Source organism: Perca flavescens, chromosome 18 (genome assembly GCF_004354835.1).
Source record: "Perca flavescens isolate YP-PL-M2 chromosome 18, PFLA_1.0, whole genome shotgun sequence".
NCBI classification, from domain to species: domain Eukaryota; kingdom Metazoa; phylum Chordata; class Actinopteri; order Perciformes; family Percidae; genus Perca; species Perca flavescens.
In genome coordinates, this window is record NC_041348.1 from 10,626,525 (window position 1) to 10,645,666 (window position 19,142).

At 39.9% G+C, this 19,142-nt stretch overlaps 2 protein-coding genes across 2 annotated transcripts in view; one reads left to right on the forward strand and one right to left on the reverse strand.

The window, feature by feature from the left end:
- Positions 1-10,793, reverse strand: part of tshr (thyroid stimulating hormone receptor) — a 24,356-nt gene extending 13,563 nt beyond the window's left edge. Inside the window, exons 1-3 of the mRNA XM_028605925.1 lie at positions 10,624-10,793; positions 1,195-1,266; positions 65-139 (exon numbers count right to left, since the gene is read on the reverse strand). Of these exons, the coding sequence (XP_028461726.1) occupies positions 65-139; positions 1,195-1,266; positions 10,624-10,793 (317 nt within the window). The remainder of the gene's footprint in view (positions 1-64; positions 140-1,194; positions 1,267-10,623) is intronic.
- A 772-nt stretch (positions 10,794-11,565) lies between these two features.
- Positions 11,566-19,142, forward strand: part of cep128 (centrosomal protein 128) — a 64,659-nt gene continuing 57,082 nt past the window's right edge. Inside the window, exons 1-7 of the mRNA XM_028604609.1 lie at positions 11,566-12,333; positions 12,513-12,599; positions 13,162-13,288; positions 13,520-13,638; positions 13,969-14,060; positions 14,952-15,024; positions 15,478-15,600. Of these exons, the coding sequence (XP_028460410.1) occupies positions 12,172-12,333; positions 12,513-12,599; positions 13,162-13,288; positions 13,520-13,638; positions 13,969-14,060; positions 14,952-15,024; positions 15,478-15,600 (783 nt within the window). The 5' untranslated portion in view covers positions 11,566-12,171. The remainder of the gene's footprint in view (positions 12,334-12,512; positions 12,600-13,161; positions 13,289-13,519; positions 13,639-13,968; positions 14,061-14,951; positions 15,025-15,477; positions 15,601-19,142) is intronic.

Consider the following 19,142-nt stretch of genomic DNA (forward strand, 5'->3'; position numbering starts at 1 on the left):
CAAATGGAGCAGCTTAATCAATGAAGATCGATAAAGAGCGTGCCATTTTCTTTTAGTTACTCACATGTGGGTGATTTTCCTCAGGCTGTAGAACGAGTGCCTCTCCAGCCTCTTCAGCGTCACGTCCACTGATATATATCTAAAAGAAATACACAGAGCTTACACTAAATCTAAAGTACAAATTGTCTTTGTAATTTCAAAATAATGACGTTTTTTTAACCATCTGTCGAACTTAGAATGTAAGAATGAAGGTAGTGTAGCAGCCTGCGGGCAAAACATAAGACATGTTTTTATAAATGTGTGTGTGTGTGTGTGTGTGTGTGTGTGGCTCTAAAAATGATCCTAAAGGCTGCAACTCTTTCCTGAATTTATCAACCCAAGTTGCCTAAAGCCTCCAAAGTCACGGGTAATTTTACAGGTATGCACCCCACATATACATTACCTAGTCATCAGTCACTCTGCTCCCATTTGTTATTACTTGGTAACAAGTACGCTCTTTAAATAAACCATGAACTTAGAAATTGAGCAACCTTAGAAATGACTAGAAAATAACACAAGATATAGTCTGTTGACTTGCAGTTATTATAGGCACTTAATAAAACACACCTCAATGTTCACACACTAAAAAAAGAGCCTGTACTTGAGAATCGGACTGACATTTTGTTGGTTTTCTCTCATGGAGTCTATCATTTTATCTGGATGGCGAGCAAAGAAAACTCGTGGCTGTTTGAGGCTTACAGAAAACATATCCACCTCCGTCTCCCTTCATGCATGACTTGGACGCAGGCGTCGGAATCAGCGGCCTGGGATCAAGGCTCAAGTGTATATTTTACCTCTACCCAGAGACTCCACCTCTACTGGGAGTCTAAAATCACCACCCACCAAAAACGCTCTGCTGGAATACCTAGCCAATGTCCAAGCCCCGCTGCGGTTGAAGGACCAACATTCCTATTGAAGGAACGCATTAGCGCTTCCAGCTGTGATTAGGAGCCAGTGGTGATACTAACCAGAGAGCATATCAGCTGCTTTGGTGGGAGACGGAAAAGAAAAAGGGGTGGGCAGTTCGGAACTGGGATAGGTTCCCATTTTGGAAGGCAACAGGTGGATGAGAGCAACTGTGAAGGGTTTGTGTTTGAAAAGTGTGGGCCTATGAGCCTTGAATGGAATAACCCCACTGTATAAATTGCCACTCACATCCTTGAGATGTTGACCATGTTGGTAAAGGCGTCTGCTGGCAAGGATGACAGGCGGGTCTCAAAAAGCCATCTGGTTGGAAAATAAAGACGGATTTTAGTTGTCACAAACACATTTTACTCATTCTTCTAATGGTTGTTTGTCATTACCTTACCATTTTTACAGGAGGTAGCCTACTAGATATTCTGGCAAATGCTCTTGTTGGCTTTCTTGCAGAAAGTTATATGAGAAGAGAAAACCATCTGTATCTGTAAAGTAAAATATGTAACTGGAGCCAGCAGCCTGTTAGCTTAGCATAAACTAGAAACTGCTAGTTTGTCTAAAGGTTACAAATTTAGCTTACCAGCGCCTTCACAATTCACACATTAAATCTAGTTAATTTTATCTTCTAAAAAAATTATTCTGGTTTTAAGGTGGGTAATGTGCCAGGCTATTTCCCGGGTCGTCTCTAGATGATAACCCAAGACTTACTGAGACTCTCGAGATGATTGAGGTTAGGCATTAACCTCGAATGGTTAAGGTTAGGATAGGTCGTCGGGCAGCAACGGGTTACCGATTGATTGTGTCTAGATGGGGTTACCATCTGTTTCCTGCTCTGGAGCACTTTCTGGAGTCTCCGCTGGTTGCCTGGCAATTGCTCTTGGCTAAGAAACAGTCCTTATAACTCCTCCTAAAATGACAAGTTGTTGTTTTTACACTTCAGTTTTTGTACACACTAAACAAATTTAGATGGTGATTTGGAGGTGCTGGCAGGTGGATTTTGTTACCGTTGGATAGAGCAAGGCTAGTTTTTTTTTTTTTTTTTCTCCTATTTCAAGTCTTTGTTATATGGTATAAATCTTCTTATCTAACTCAAAAAGTATAAAGAAAAATTAAATGTAATACCATTTTTTTTGAAGGAACGAGGCTTAAATCTTGCACCATGACGTTTTCAGAGCATAATGACATTCAATACGACATTGTGGAAATGCTCGAGATTCTCTTTGAGAATGAAAGTGATTCTGTTATCAAAAGTACATTTTACATTTTTGTCTTTACAATTGTCCAATAACCCTAGACAAGGAAAGCTCTAAGGAGAAAAAGGAAAGACAGATAAAGGCCCAACAATAAGTTTCAGAATCAGATGAAATGTTTCTTTGAAGTAAATGGTGAACCAGCCCCCCCCACACACACACACCATTCTCGGAACATGGGGAAAAAACAAAGACTTGGATCTGACTGGACCTGAGCTGGCAGCCAAATAAAACAATGTCTGGGTCTGTTTAGGACAATGTTTCAGAAAGTAAGGTTAGGTTAGGACCTCCACATTGTTCATGAAAAAATTGGTACCCAATGTGACAGTTACATGTACACCATAAAACCAAAGGTTACGTTATGAGAAAGAAAATATTTATAATCTGATCCATATTCCGACATTTTCACCTACAAGTCAAACATTTTAGCTTGTTGCTGTTTTTGAGTAAAAGGCGGAGAAATTGTAAAAAAAAAAATTAAATTTTAGGAAATGCACTTTTTCACTTTCTTGCTTAGAATTAGATGATAAGATCAATAGCGTACTACTCCCATATTTGTACTGTAACTATGAAGCTATAGCCAAAAGATGGTTAACTTAGCATAGCTTAGCATAAAGGCTAAAAGCAGAGGGAAACTGCTAACCTGGCTCATTGCTGGCAACCTGGCACTTTTATCTAGCGCGTCAAAATGTGTTATTTCCTTTCTGTGATCTTGCTGCAGGTTTTGTTTTGGTGGATTTGGGGAATCACAACATCGTAATAGAGGAAAGAGATTAAGATGGTAGCCACATGTGCTGATGTCATGCTATACTCCAGGGCCACCCTGCAGAAGGGTGCACATTCAGACTTTGTTCCACTGCATCCTGTCTCAATTGGCAAACAGAGTATGCATCCATTTGGAAACAGGTATGCAAAGTGACTCAGCCAAAGCCACCATCTTCATGCACCTTTGCTTCATCAGGGGAACAATAGACTAATTCAGAGGCTGAGATCTGGCCCGTGAGTCTAAATCACGCCCTCATGGGGGGGGGGGGGTTAGTCAGTCAGTAGTCCCGTGACACGGGAGCACAGCACCCTGTATGCACTTTGACAAATTCAAACAAACAGAGGGACACAGAGCAGACCCTGACACCAAACACCCCTGTCAGAACCGCGCTGTTTCGCGACCACGTTCAAACTCAAATTAACCAGCATGCATTTTCTCTCAGGAGCGCAGGGAGAAGACCAATGAGCCCATCTCGGAGGTTTAAAGACAAAATTGCTCCCCCAATTTGTCATTTTGGATAGGAACCTGAGAAAACAAACAGGTTGGGAATTGAGTTTGAAGTGGGGAGAAGCCACATAATTCATAATATTACCAGCATTGGATTGACAACATAACTGTGTTTACTAAGGGCTCTGTGTCATTTTGACGTGTAATGGTCTGTGGTGACTGGTAGAGAGGGTTGCTTACATGTTCAACCTCCACTGAGATTCAATGTACAGTAAACTCCTATCATGTAGAAATGCTATAAAAAAATCTCTTTGGTCAGAATGCTTAGATTAGCACTACATCGTTCCTTTTTCTAAATACATTTTTTCAATCTGATCTCAGTAGAAGACTTATGTGCGCTTATTTGGCAGGGGGGTTTAGGCGTCCTTCATCAAGAAAATGTGACATTTTTCAATTTGAAAAAAATGCAATGTCCCCATACATTTTGTGTCTCTTTGTGAGGTTTCGTCTCTCGTCGTCGTGTTGGGTCTCTTTGTCTCATTTTTGTTTTCTTTGGGGTTGTTTTGGGTCTCTGTGATCATTTGGCATCTCTTTGTAGTCGGTTTGTATCCCCTTTTTCACATTTTTGGAGTATTCTCACCATATCTGTGTGTAAAAATGTTGGAAAAGCTAGAGCATATGATAAAAGATAAAGATAAATCTTGCTAAAGATGTCAGATTACAATCAGCCAATGCCCGGTTTCTTTGGCTTTCTTTGTGTTGCCATTTTAAACTGGATTTCTGAGGACTATGGTTAACTGCTCATCAGATCTCTGCAGGATAAATCCAGACAGCTAGCTAGACCATCTGTCCAATCTGAGTTTTCTGTTACACGACTAAACCAGCTTTTGAACGTACACATGTTCCACCAAAACAAGTTCCTTCCCGAGGCTATTTTGCAGCCACACCGGGGCTCCGTGCAGCGCTTAGAGCCGCCCATGACGATTGTGATTGGTTTAAAGAAATGCCAGTAAACCAGAGCACGTTTTTCTCCCATCCCGGAATGCTGTGTGGACTAGCCAGACCCTCCTCCGCAGCTCTGTGGAGGAAGGTCTGGCAAAGCGAGACTAGGTGCTGCCCAAAACAGCTCGGGTGCGGCTCCTAATGGTGCGTTCTTTTTGTCCACCGAAGTCGATCTACGAGTCGTTTTCCGGAGTTACGAACCGGAAGTTGCAAAAAGAACGCCACCGAGGTCGTATATACGACTCGTCAAGTCGTCTGAACTCAGAGGACCCCGAGATCACTTTCAAAGATGGCTACGTCGTGCATCACACGTAGTAAACATTGTGGTTTTCTAAAATTTTAAGCACTTTTGTCTTTGTTGTAACCAAATGAAGAAGTGGTACACATAGCGCTGTATACTGCTACCTATAGGCATGTCGCTACAGTGTTATTATGAGTTAAATACCACCTAATTAGTTATTTTGTAGCTTGTGCAGCTGAAATTGGCTAGAGACGTTCGGTTGCTATATGACAACAACGGCTTTAAGCCGAGTCTTGACAGAAAGCAGAGCAGGAGCCTAACGTTAACGTTAATCAAAACGTAATTTTCATGTATCAAACTGTGAAATATATTTGTGTAATATGTCAATAACTGGGTGAATAGAATCCTAAATGAACCCTAAAAATCCATCTTTTCTCCGACTTGTAGTATTGTGTGACAAAAAGAACGCAACAACCCGCGGTTATTCGTTTTTCGACATGGATGTGACGTCACACTCCAGCTACTAGTCGCGATTACAAGACAAAAAGAATGCACCACAACTCTTATAATGGCCGGGAAAACTCTGAGTGTAGAAAGAGAAAGAAAAGTGGTTAGGATAGGTGGTGGTGGACAATGATTTAGCTTTTAAATGAGTTTTATTTCATGTTTTACAAACGGTTACATTTGTTTTTGATCATAAATACGTGAGGTAATTATTCCAGAATGTGAAGGAACAGTAACACTTTCCATTACAGGATACATCGGTGCAAATGGATAGCTGGGAAAATGTCAGTATTTCCAGTAATCTCAGCTACAGCTCATTATGTTCAACGTCCCAAAACTTATTTTACAATTAATCCCTGTGCTCATCTGTTACCATTCAGGAAAAGGCATTAGGATTTCACTCCTCAGTCAGTTTTATTAGATGAGAGGTTGAGGGACGACGAATATCACGAGTTATCAAATGTTTAAACTCCAATCCAGAAATTGTGAGGTTTTTGAAAGACTGGAACTGCTGTTCCCCCCCACACACACTTTTCCCTTGAAGTCTTTTTTTTTTTCCCGCTTAATTATTCTCAAATGGAACTCTCTGGGTGTTTGAGAAATGTGCTGTAAAAGGTAAATATTGTATTTGAATGCATCGTCCAGACGCAGTCGGGAGTCACGCTACGCAGGCTTTTAAGCGTGTCTGTGCTTTCCTTTCCACCTCTCTGACTCCCAGTGACACATGGAGTAACTCACACACACACACACACACACACACACACACACACACACACACACACACACACACACACACACACACACAAAGGACTCCAAACTCTAAGTGTCCACATATGCACACTCACACACAGACTGCTGCTTTGCATTCCCATTTTGTTTAGTAAATAAACCTTTTACACATCTTCCTCCACAAAAGGATTTCTAACCAAACTCTTGTGTAAATAATAAAGGAATTAGTAAAATGATTGTATTGATAAAGAAGGGTTTTAAAAAGCAATTTCACAGCACAAACCTCCACCAGTGTTAATAAAAAAGGTTTTCAAAGGAAACGTTTTGGGAATCACGCTTATTTGCTTTCTGGCATAGAGTTGGATGATACCACTCTCATATCTGTTCATTCAATACTTCACTAGAGCCAGCAGTTAGCTCCATTAAACGTAGCTTATAGCACAAAGACTATAAACAGGAGGAAACAGGTCCAACCTACCAGCACCTCTAAGCTAACTCATTACATAATATCGTATTAGTTAAATCTGTACAAAAACCAAGTGTAAATTAAAACAACAGTTCTACAAAAAGTTATGTGCCCCCCCCCCTTGCTTCTAGTCTTTGTGCTAAGCTATGCTAACCAGTTCTAGGTGCAGCTTCATATATAACAGACAAATATGAGATGGTACCGATCTTCTCATGTAACTCAGGAAGCAGATAATATTTCCCAAAATATTGGACTCATGCTATTTGACCCAAAGACAAAGCTCCCGAGTCACATTTGGACCCTGCCAGAACAAAGTCAAGTCTCTTTCTATATTATGGATGTAGTGACACACTTAACTCACGTTTCGATACGATTCACAATTTAAGTTGACGATTTTAAGTTGACGATACCATTTCCACACAATTTCTTTTTTTTTTCTTTTTTTACCAGGATGATCCGGAGACAAATGACTGAAAAGAATTCCTGTATTTATATAAACTGTGCAAAACAACGGATGTATCCTCTTTTCAAAGGTGCAACTGAAATTGTATTTTATCTTAAATAACTAAAACAAAATAAAGAAATCAATTAGATTTCTAAAACAAATCCAACATCAAAATAACTCAATAAATGGAAAAATAAATCCCTTCAATAAATGAACTAAGAAGACGTAGTGACGTCTGAAGACCAACAAGTCAAAAGTAGATTACGACCTAGGCCGTTTAAAAACTGCATTGATGCGATTCATTTTTTTTTTATCGCAACCCGTTGTAATCTGTACACATTTAAATGGATTTTTAACCGACGTTTTAACGCGTGCCTGCTAGAAATAGGACCGACGCCTATTTTTCACGCGACACGCAAGCGTGTTCGAAGCATTTCCAGGCAAAATAGAATATGAAAAGATGTTTATATGTCATTTAGACACAAGTACATTTAATAAATGACATGTTGATGTTTGAAAGTCTCTAGGTTTTGACATAAATGTAATTTAAAATGATAACAATAATTATCGATTTTCAAATATACCACCTGTCAATACAGAACGAAATATTCGGTAGCCTATTTTGCCGTCAATACTGCCGACGTTGTCTTTGCTGTAATCAAATCAGTATATATTTATGTTTAACATGGTGTTTCATTTTATCAATGGGAAACATACATGTGTCCAGACAAGGCTAGCAGCAGCAGCACCGCGTCAGACACGTTTTTGGTGTGCAAAGACATAGAAAACGCCACGCAGTTGCCACGCAACAGTGTGCAGGAGGCCTTAGTAAATGGCTAAAATCTTGGCTTCTAGCTGGAGTCAGTAGGACTGGCCTGACCCGGGCAGCAGGGTCTTTCATTCCTCAGTGTGTGTGTACAAGGAAATCAAATTCCCTCACGCCTCATCTGCTAGAACATCCCGCTCAATCCGCAGTCTATTTTGGGCTTATTTGGCAGATATTTTTATCAGGAGGGGGTGACAATTCAGCGCTTGGTGGCATGCTTTCATGTCTCTCCATCCTCCTGGAGGGCTCTGGGTAAACTCTGGGCCGGAATGTGAGGAAATCGTAGGGGACATCGGGGCACGTGGTCAAGTGAATTGGGGCAGTGATCGGGAGATAATTTTATGTGATGGGTGCTGTTGGAGGCGATGCAGAGTGGTGTTTGGGATTGAAGGATGGAGAGGGATGTTCCAAAAAGGAATTATGATTATCATAACATAGCGCAGGACATTCTCCTGTGTTTGTGAGCCCTACATCAGTGCTTATGAGGAATTTCGTGTAAGAGAAATAGTGAGAAGATTATTTTAAATTCTAGGAAATACCGAAGTGGTTATTTCCACAACATCCAAATCACCATCAAAGTTGATTTGAGGTTTATACAATGTAACCGTACCATCTGATTAATCAATCATGAATGCTGATTTCAATGGAAATACCCTTTCTAACTCTTCCAGTTCTAGGTTTCCACACATGCCACAGAGTCCCTCTGAAGGGCATGTGTTTCCATCACTCAAGGCCATGGCAACGAGTCGCTCTCTGTTGCATAATCTTTGCGCTGTACTTAAGCAATTTAGGAAGTGTAAAAGCCCACATTTTTCAGAGGTGACCCTGACATATTACATCATGTCGGCTCCCAGGATTCTTGACAAATCGTTGGGGGGTCTCAGATAACACGTCTACAGATTGCACACAGATCAGCTGTTGGTTATAGATCCTTTTTTTTTTGTCAAGTGCCCACAGCTAACCGAGTCATAAACAACATAGCCTCTTCTTCACTGTAATGATGACACATTTTTTTATTTTTTATTTTGGATTCATCATTTTTGTAGCACATGAGTGAAAGAAGATGTGAAACCCTGGATACAACTTGTTGCTTTTCTCCCCTTTACACTGAATATCACTATAGATCCAATATCTTTGAATTGTGTTTGTTGGACAAATTAAGCAATATGAAAATGACATATTGGGCTCTAGGACATTTTCTTCCATTTTATATTTGAAGCATTTATTTGAAAGAATAATCAACAGAAAATCACAAATGAAAGTAATCATTAGCTGCGGCCCTAGTTGTCAGTAGTATTAAATATTACTGTTACTGGAAAGACTGTTTGTTTGTTCTTGGAAAGAAGAGTGGGCATACTGTGATTCCACTACAAATAGATAGCTGGCAAATTAGATGAGCCTTTCATCCGGATAGTGTGTCAATCTTAGTAAAATTAGCATACTACAGTAGGGCGGTGTTTCTCAAATCGGGGTATGTGTACCCCTAGTGGTACTTTGGAGGCCTGCAGGGGGGTACGTAAGATTTTTTGCTAAATGTTTTTCAGTTGGAAGGCTGTAGTTACTTTTAGTTTTTTTCCCCAAGTTTTTCGCTTTTTTTCTTTAGTCACTGTTTTTGAAGGTTTTGTCGTTTGTTGTGACCTATTCTTGCCTTTCTTCCTTACTTTTTTCTACTGTCTTTTTTTTTTTTTTTTTTTAAGTTTTTGTCGCTTTTTGAAATTTTATGCCACTTTTGTCGCCCTAGTGTTACCTTCCTTCCTTCTGTGTTTTTTTTTGTGAAGTTTTTTTATTTTTTTTTTTTTTTTTCATAATTTGTGTTACTATTTTTGACCTATTCTTGCCTTACTTCCTTCTTTCTACTGTCTTTCCCCACGTTTTTTCGCCTTTTTTCATTAGCATTTAAATGTTTTCCAGGTACAAGGCTGTTTAGTAAATCTATCGCTGACATCGCTGTATTGTTCCTCTTTATATAGACTTTTATTTTTTTTTTTCTACCAAAAATTATTTGCACTGGTAAAAAAAACTGTTCAAAGGGGTTACATTATTGAAAAAAGCTTAAGAAGCACTGCAGTATGGTATACAAACACCAAAGTTGAAGCTAAATGAATCAATGCAAGCAGGTATGTTGGTTCTTTTAATAAAATGTCCTAAAATACAATTAAATGAGCTGTATTGAGCACTAAGCTTTTAATCAAACACTGAAAAGCATCCTTCTTTGTTTTCCAAAATGTCTGACATGTTTAAATACCCTGCAGCCTTCTGTGGACTCTTCTGAACTGGACATTCTGGGTTCCTTCTCCTTCTTCCTCTTTCTCTCCATCTCTCCCGCCACCTCCTCTTATCTAAAAACTACAATTGTAAGACTTAGGGGCAGTTAATAACATGTTGGTATTAGTTGTTTTAGTGTAAATTTGAAATGATAGTTAAAGAGGTGAATGAAATTTTTTTTACTAAAACCCGAACCAACCACAAATAAAGAGAAAGTTGTTATTTTAACCTGTTCACTTACACGTAGGTCTACCTGCTTTATTTTATGATTGTAATAATGGTGAAATAATGGTTCAGTTGTTTTTCTATCTTAGGCTACTAAAATAGGGTGCAAATTAATTAGCCTACATTAGTAATTAAAACATTTTTTTCCAAATTATCAATTTCCTATTTATAGGTCTAGTGTTCCTTTTGATATAGCCTATTTCAAGATTGCCTACTTTTCTAACCAAACCAAGAATAAAAGGACTTTGGACAACTTTGGAACATATGCTTGTTTGTCATATATAGCCTATATAATAGACTAAAAATAGGTTAATACCTTTAAAATGGAATAACTACTTAACATCAGAGACGGCCTCAAAGTCCCTCTGGGAGCACTTTGAAGGAATATTCATGATATTATAATGGTTTTCCCTCGGGGATAAGAGCACTATTACAGTCAAAACGCATGAAAAAACAACCGCGGAATCCCTTTTACAGATGCGTTTTGTACGCCTACTTACAGTGTATCCGTGCTTGCTGGAAACCTGGGGAGAATATCAATGTCAAAGCAGGAGATGGTGTGAGCCTTCCACTCGGAGCACTCGCAGACAGCAGGGCAGGAGTCAGCCTCCGACACGCTGCTGACAGGGAGAGTGACGAGCGTAAACAACGCACAAGTTATCACCTGCATGCTGGTGCGCTGCTCGCTTTCACTTTTCGGCTCAAAAATATCCCCCAGGCTGACTTCTGTTTTTCTTGACAGTCCTCTTGATGTCCACAGCATCAATTTGAACCACATTTGAAGTAAGCCAGTCTAGTCTAATGATGTTTTGTTTTTTTGGAGTGTAATCCTCAGGTATATAGGCTAGAGACAGACAGTAGAGCAGCTGGACTCTGGATGTTCAGTTTTCTCTACAGGGCCCCAGGAGTTTCTGTGAGGCTGTGAAGGTGGGGATGCTGTAGGACGGACAGCCACAGCTCTGTGGTGGGTTTGGAGGTGGTCTTCAACTTGAGGGGAGGGTGGACTTCTGAGGCACTCTTGTGTTAGACTCGAGAATAGTTCTTTTCTCTCATCTTGAGCTTTGTATTTTACTGCATTATATACGGTGAGAAAACTGTCTGTTTATATATATATATATATATATATATATATATATATATATATATATATATATATATATATATATATATATATATATATCTATTGTATGTCCAATAATTCAATATATTTATTCTAATTAGCGTCAGTCTATTTTATAACCAAATCTTAAGTTTTCATTTTTATTTTCTTGTGCGATAAACAATAGTATTCTTTTTTTCCCCTTTTCTTTCTTTTCCTATCGTTTCTAACTGACAAGCGGCAACACTGGCGCTAAAGCATACCTTTGGACAATGTAGTTCACAAATAATACATTCCCACACTGCTCCATCGTGGGCAGCATACATTTCCCGGCGTCCTTTGGAGCCGCTGTGGTCTGTTGTTTTCCTGCTCAGACGCGGCCAGTTCAAGTTGCCATAGCACGGTGAAACTGTGGTTGTTCTACTGTTAGCTATCACTCACAATGCGAAAAACTACCGGATCTGGTGTAACGTATTTATAGTCGGTAGCATTTATTTCCTCTGTTTCCGCTGGACATATGCATTGTTCTGCAGTTTTCACTATAGTTTCACAAGGCTAAACTAGTTGGCTAACGTTGGGTTAGCTAGCTAGCTAACGTTCATAGTAGTGACAGTTGCCACTTGTTGCTAGCCAGGAGGAGCATCACCCTCAACAATGCCTAGCGCACTGATTGATGGAAGAGGGCAGTTTGAATCGTAGTGGTTTGCTGGTCAGATAGCTCTGTCTCCACGGGTTGCTAAGGTAACGATGACATTTCCGCTAGCTATGACAAAAGTATCTTTTGCAAAGAAAGCTAAAAATCAGGTCAGTTTGTTCGTTAATCTGATTAACGTTGCAGTTATCAGTTAGCGTCGTCTGCAGACGAAGCTAGTGCTGGTCACTAATCGTCAGCTTCTCCTACTCAGCCGTTTTTCGTTGTCTTCATCGTTAAGCTGCCCTGTCCCAAACTATGGATACATCCAGTGAGTCGGATTCATACGACAGGACGCGGGTGCACAGGCCTCGGGGGCGTGAAGCCCACCGCAGATCTGGCCGGGACAGGGGCAGTGGGAGTGATGGTCGACCCCTTAACATCTCCGAGAAGATCAGCACACTGGCAAGCACTTTACAGGTACTCTGCTCTGCCTCATCAGACAGAGACACCTAACATTACCGGGATTAAAAACTTACAGTAGCAATCAATCAGCTTCCCTCCACACTTACTATTTGAGGTCTATATGTTTAATAGTTTGCATTCGTTTCTAAACGTATTCCAATAATTGTTAAATAAAAGCTTCTTTTCTCTGGCAGGACACCAGTAGGAACTTGACCAAAGTAGACCGGATGCTGGGCCAATACAGGGAGCATACAGATGATCAGGCTGAAGCCATGACACTGGTCAGACACCTGTTCTATGTATTATGATTTCATTATAATATTCTTCTCACACCTTTAAAGATACAGATGATTTGACATAGGTCTTTCCGTTGCACACATGGCCATGTTTTTATGTCCTATTTGTTTCGAATACATGTTGTTGTAGGCTATCACAAAGCTCTTGTGTGCTTATTGGAGCTATTTTGAATAGACTTTTTTTTTTTTTTTTTTTTTTTTTCCCCAATAGTTGTGGGAATGCTGTGGCAACAACACTGGACAGTGTGAGGCGTTTGTCAGCTGTTTTGTAAATCCACATCTTCAGTGCATATCCATAACATTTCCAGGACAATAACATACCAAACTAATTGACTGGTTATGTATATAACTTATATTTTAGTCCACTATCTCATTGTTTAGCCAGTCCTCCTTTTATTTCACTCACTTTTTAAATGTTTTCTTTCTCTTAATTTCTACTTCTCTAGATCTTATCAGGGATGATATTAATCTTTGTGTCCTATTAAACAATTTTCTATTTTCTCACTCAGATTATTGTTTAATGTTTGACATTTTTTTTCTGCACCAGCTCAGGGAGACCCTGGAAGAGTCAATCAGTCAGCTGCAGACGCAGAGGGTGAGCAGATCCAACGGGGCTCTGAGTGCTTCTGCCTCCACCCTGCACACCAGTGATCTGGAGGCTTGCTCAGGATCAGGTAAGGAGTAATAGAAAGGACTTTGCTGTCAGCTGTCCTCTCGTTGTAGTCTTAGTTCTGGATCATTTGCAAAGAAATGATACATGGCACAGAAATTAGATTCAAAATGACAACAAACGTGAAATAATAATAACACCTTAAAAATGTTTTGCAGTGAGTTTGTGGTGTTTGTGTTTGGTTCTCTGTCTCCTCCTTTAACACTGTATAACATATGTACATCTGTAACTTCAGATGGCCAGCGTTTCTACCCTACTTCTCCACTGAAAGACTATACAGGCACTCCAGGAAGGAGACGGAGGTCTCAGTCTGCCGGTGTTCGCTTCAAGGATGCCAGCTTGAAAGGAGAGGATGTAAGGAATGGAAACAAACTAACTACCAATCAGTGCCACTTGTTACTGTCATGTAGTGTCGGGAAGTGTCCACAGGAGGGCACACTGAGTCAGAATCATTGAAATGGAATTTGTAAGGCTAATCTTAAAGGGGCTTGATAAGATTTTATTTGAATGAGATATTGTGCATGTTAGTATTAAGGGTCTAAAGTGTGTTTAAGAGCCCCTATTTATTTTTGGCTTTCCCCTGTGGTTGCAATACATATGCATCTCTGTTAAGGCAATGATGGCCAAATTTTGGCTTTGCATAATGTTCTATGTTCTTTACCTATCTGTGGCTGTCCCACATAGATTCACGCTTTGCACCAATCCTTGAGGGATCTGCGCTGTGACCAGCATAGAATGTCTGATGACCTGGATAGAGAAATCCTCCGGAGAAATAGGTATCTGACGGGAGCGGCAAAGTCTGAACATCAAAAACAGTAAACTTATGTTTTTTTGTTTCTTCCACATAGCACATTGGTTAGTACACAACTGAATTCACCAGTTATTGTCATTTGTTATAATTTATGACATTTTTAGAACTGAGTTTTCAAGTGGTGTATTGTTACCTGCCATAATTGACAGGTAGCATACATTGTCTCTCGAGCCACAGGGGAAAAAAGAGTAAAATAGAGATATCAACTGCAGACAATAGACATGCACGGTAATGTTTATTCTCAGATGTTTTTTGTTTAAGTGCCTTGAGGTCAGAAATGAAAACTAATTAGAACAGGCTCTGTCCAATGTATAGGATTTTAGTTTTTCTGTAAAACCCGGTTTAAATGTTTGGATGAGGCTTTTAAAATGTTAATTGACTCTTCTGCAGTCTCTTCTTTAGGTCTTCCCACAGATTTTCTATGCTAACTTAGGCCTGGGCTCTGGGTGGATATTGATCTTCATTCTATATATTCACTGTACATAGAAAAGTTTTCGCTTGAGCTTTGAAAACAAATGCATGGTTTTCGGGTCTTTGAAATCTCCTTGACGAGAAAGTGATTAAAGTGTCACCTGAAACTTAAAGTGAAGGCACTGAAAAGTCATAAGGCAGCAGATCTTTCTTTCAACTATGCATTAGAATTTGACATTTTGAGTTTATTAAAAAATCTCTCCTCCCTGGTGCTGCTGACCACACCAAATTGATCCGCCACTATATTTCAACATCTGAAGCCGCATAATTATTTTTAGTGGCGTCACATTATGCATTCACATTTTGATCAATGGTGTCCTGGGAAAGGATTTTTCCAAACGACAGAGAACTCTGATGTGTGAATATTTCTCTGCTTTTTTTATAGGTCTGATATTGACACACGGCGAGCGATGGAGAGCCTCACAGAGCACATGACAACTTCCCCGAGACAGGCCTCAGTGAGTTTCATCTACATTTTAGGATATCACATCACAGTTTCTGATGAATAAAAGCGGTTGTATAAAGCATGCAGTATGCAAATATTTTTGTTGTTTGAACAAATAAATGTAACTCCAGTGAAGTCTAACTTTACCGAATATTTCAGTATAATTTCCAGACACATGGCCCCTCGCCGCACCCTCACTACTGTGACAAATGCGCCGCTCCAAATGACAGCCTACATGTTTAATATTTCTTATCTCGTCGCGTCCACAGACGTGGATGTGAGGCTTCCTGATTAGACAGGGAATTCTTGCATCGTGAACATCACACCTCCAGTCAGTTCTAAAAGAGATTTTTATTTGTCAGCCACACTTTTAATTTCCTGTTGTCTCACTTATCATATCCTGCTGCCATGCCTGCACCGGTGATGTTTGCGTGACCTCAGGCGTCCTCCAACTCCCTGTCTGCAGGTGTCTTCTCGTGTCGAGCGGCGTCTGCACGAGCTGGAGAGAGAGATGCGCACGGAGCCGAGTGGTGCGGAGAGAGAGAGAAGGCCGAGTCAGCGGGGGGCCGTGTCTGACGAGCTGCAGGAGGTGACACCGCTCATCTGCTGTTATCCCACACCTCACTGTCGACACTCTTGTGTTCTCTCACATTAACACACAGAACGCCGAAAAAGAATCTAGAGACAACATGACGGCGTATAATTCAACTAAGGGACAGTGGACAAGACAAGATGGAACGTAACAATACTTCATTTTATTAATTTGTCAGACAACACACAATTAACATCAAAAGCCAAAAGGCTAGTTTTCATTGTGCTGTCCCTGAGCAGGCTAATGTTATAATAAAGAAACAAGTTGCCCAAAAGCAGACCAAACACCATCACATAAACCCGTAGAAGAGGATACAGCATAAATGAAAGGAAACCTTCCTCTCGGTCTCTCAGAATAAAGCAGGCAAACAAAGCAACATTCGTCATCACATATGGCATTAGGGCTGCCTCCTCTTAGTAGATTAGTCAACTAATTGATCGACTAAGATTTCTTTAGTTGTCATTTCTTATTGTTATTCATGCTGAATGACTTATATAAAAAACTTATGAGCATATCTTTGGTAAACACAAGATTTTAAGGTGGCGCTTTTGCATGATTTTTTCATTTTATGCTTTTCCGTATTTTCTGTCCTATATACTATGTTATAATGTCGGATTTTTATGTTAAACGTGGCCAAAACAACTCTAAGCCGGGCTTCTATAATTGGTCATCTGCTCCAGGCAGGAATTACTGGAGTGTTTTTTTAAGTTAACATTGTCGCATGTAGCTACATGCTAATGGCAGTAAACAATGTCATCTTGGCTGCCAATGTTGTTAAATTCTCCCCAATTCCGGGTCACATTTCTCCTGAAACATTTTTGACGGTAGAAAGTACTGCTTCTGTCTGCTCTTTCTTTTTTTCCCGAGACTGTGGAATAGCTAAAATGAACTGATTAGACGATCTTAGGTTCCTGGAGGAGTGATGTAGGGTAAGGAGATCAGCAATATATAAAGGGGCCAATCCATGTAATGCCTTAAAAACAAGTAACATTACCTTAAAATCGATTCTATATTTGACTGGTAACCAGTGAAGAGAAGCCAATATCTGGGAGATATGACCCCCCCCTTCTGGTACCAGTCAACAATCTAGCAGCCGCATTCTGGACAAGCTGATAAAGAAAACTGATAAAGATGATTGGCAAATACAAGGAATTGCACTAGTCAGTACGAGACGAAATAAGAGCATCAGTCCTTGCGACAGAGGAAGGATTTTAGTTTAGCAATAGTCCTGAGATGAAAAAAGCTAAATTTGACAACAGAACTAATTTGTTTAGAACTAATTTGATGAAACCTAGATTTCTGGCAAAAGGGCGCACACTTGGGGCTAAAATCCCCGAAAGTTTTCAAAAGTGATAAGATACGTTATGTTTGTGAAGAATGGAGCCCAATGGGAGCATGTACAAAGAGAATAAAATTGCCTCTAAAATCGAACCTTGAGACACTGCATGTAATCGCTGCCGAAGAGGAGGAGATATTTAGATATTTCAACAGAAAAGGTTCTATTTTTTTAAATAAGAATTGAACCACTGTAGAGCAACAGCCTGGATGGCAAGGCAAGGCCACTTTATTTCTATAGCACATTTCAACAACAGGTTAATTCAAAGTGCTTTACATAAAACGTTAAAGAGCAGTTAAAAATGATTTAAAAAAATTAAAAACAGATAAAATACAAGAATAAAAGTTACAGTGCAGTATAAGAAATTATACATTAAAGAGCAGTTAAAAACATTTAAAAATATAAAAGCAGATAAAATACGAGATTTTAGGCTGCTAGCATGGGACAATGTATAAGCCGTTGCTCTATATACGTAATCCACCGGCAATCCTTGCCGTTCCCAGAACGGGCTGGTCCCACCGGTCTTACTTTTTAATTCTCTTTACTCTCTCTTTATCCCTACCCTATGCTGAAGGCGATCCAACAAGATGGCATGATCAACAGTGTCAAATGCAGCACTAAGGTCCAGCAAGAGTAAAATGGCACAATTTCCTCCGTCACCGAACAGCAACAAATCATGTAGCACTTTAAGAAGTGCTGTTTCTGTGCTATGGTGTACTCTGAAACCAGACTGAAAGCGAACCCCATCAGAAAGCCCAATATTCGGCAGAATCCGAACCCGAATCCTGGATTTTGTGCATCCCTAGTTTTTTTTTTAATTAGAGGCTGAACCACAGCATGTTTAAAGCTAGATGGGACTGTGCCATTCATAAGCGAGCTTTTTATTACAGACAAGAGGCTGGGACCAATAGTATGAAATACCTCTTTCAAAAGACGAGAGGGGACAATATCTGAAGATGAATAGGTAGGTTTCATGTGTGATACAATATCCATCAATGCTGACAGGGCCACAGGCGCAAAACAATTCAGAGAAGCAGGGCATAGGATTGATGTAGAAGGGTCATGATCAGTAGGTAAAATACAAGATCTGATAGTGTCAGCCTGGTTGATAAAAATCAATTAAACTAGAGATGCACCTATTCCAGCTTTCTAGGCTGATTCCAATTTTCTTTGAGTTAGGCCAGCCGATACCGATTTTAGCCAATTCCGATTTCATTTTTTCAAACCATATTACAGCACACGCAAATATCATATATTTTCTTTAATTAAAATATATATATATATATATATATATATATATATATATATATATATATATATATATATACATACATACACATACATCTAAAGTGCAGTGTTAGAACCATTTCCTTCTTTTCATATCCAGTAACTAAAATAGTGTGATTTTGGTTTTTGGTGTCGTCCCTCCACGCCTTACGTTTTCCTTGCAGGTGTTGCATATTGCAAACTTATGTTCTGCACACACGCTGAAGAATTTCCAAACCGCCGACATGTTGCAGGTTAATTCACGAGGTTCCCTACATGTGCGAGAATAGCGCGGACACACGCTTCACACCGTGAGCAGGTATGCGCGACACACGGCGGAAAAGTTGAGAGAAAGGAAAAAGAGACTGTGCTGTTGCGTCCGTGTGCGTCCTTGAGAACTGTAACTGGTATAACTTATGTTGTCAGTTAATTGTAGCGTTGACCGGCATGAAATTGGCATATGTCAGACTGACCTGCCGGTTGCCGGTCATGGCCGAGCATGTGAAAACCGGCCAATTCCGGTCACCGGCCGGTCAATTGGTGCATCTCTAATGTAAACATGTTCTATTAGAATCACAAAATACAAGTATGAACCTGAAAAATGCTATATAACACTTCCCCTTTAATGGCCACTTCCTTACTGGTCTGATGCAGTCACCTCTATTGACTGCTTTCATTGTAGTTCAAAGCTCAATTGTATACTATCTCACAAGGGTGGTTTTACATGTCTGAGACCAGCTGGTCAAGCAATCATCATTCCAATTCCGTGAATTATTTGAGAGATTTGGCTGATGCAGTAAAGAGAAAGCAAGTCAGCAGGACTTCTTACCCACGTAGGACCAGCAGCAACAACAAATGCCTATTGGTTATTTCTAAGTAGTAATGCAGACCACTGACATTTACACAAATTATGAATGCTCAATTATAAATTTGAATT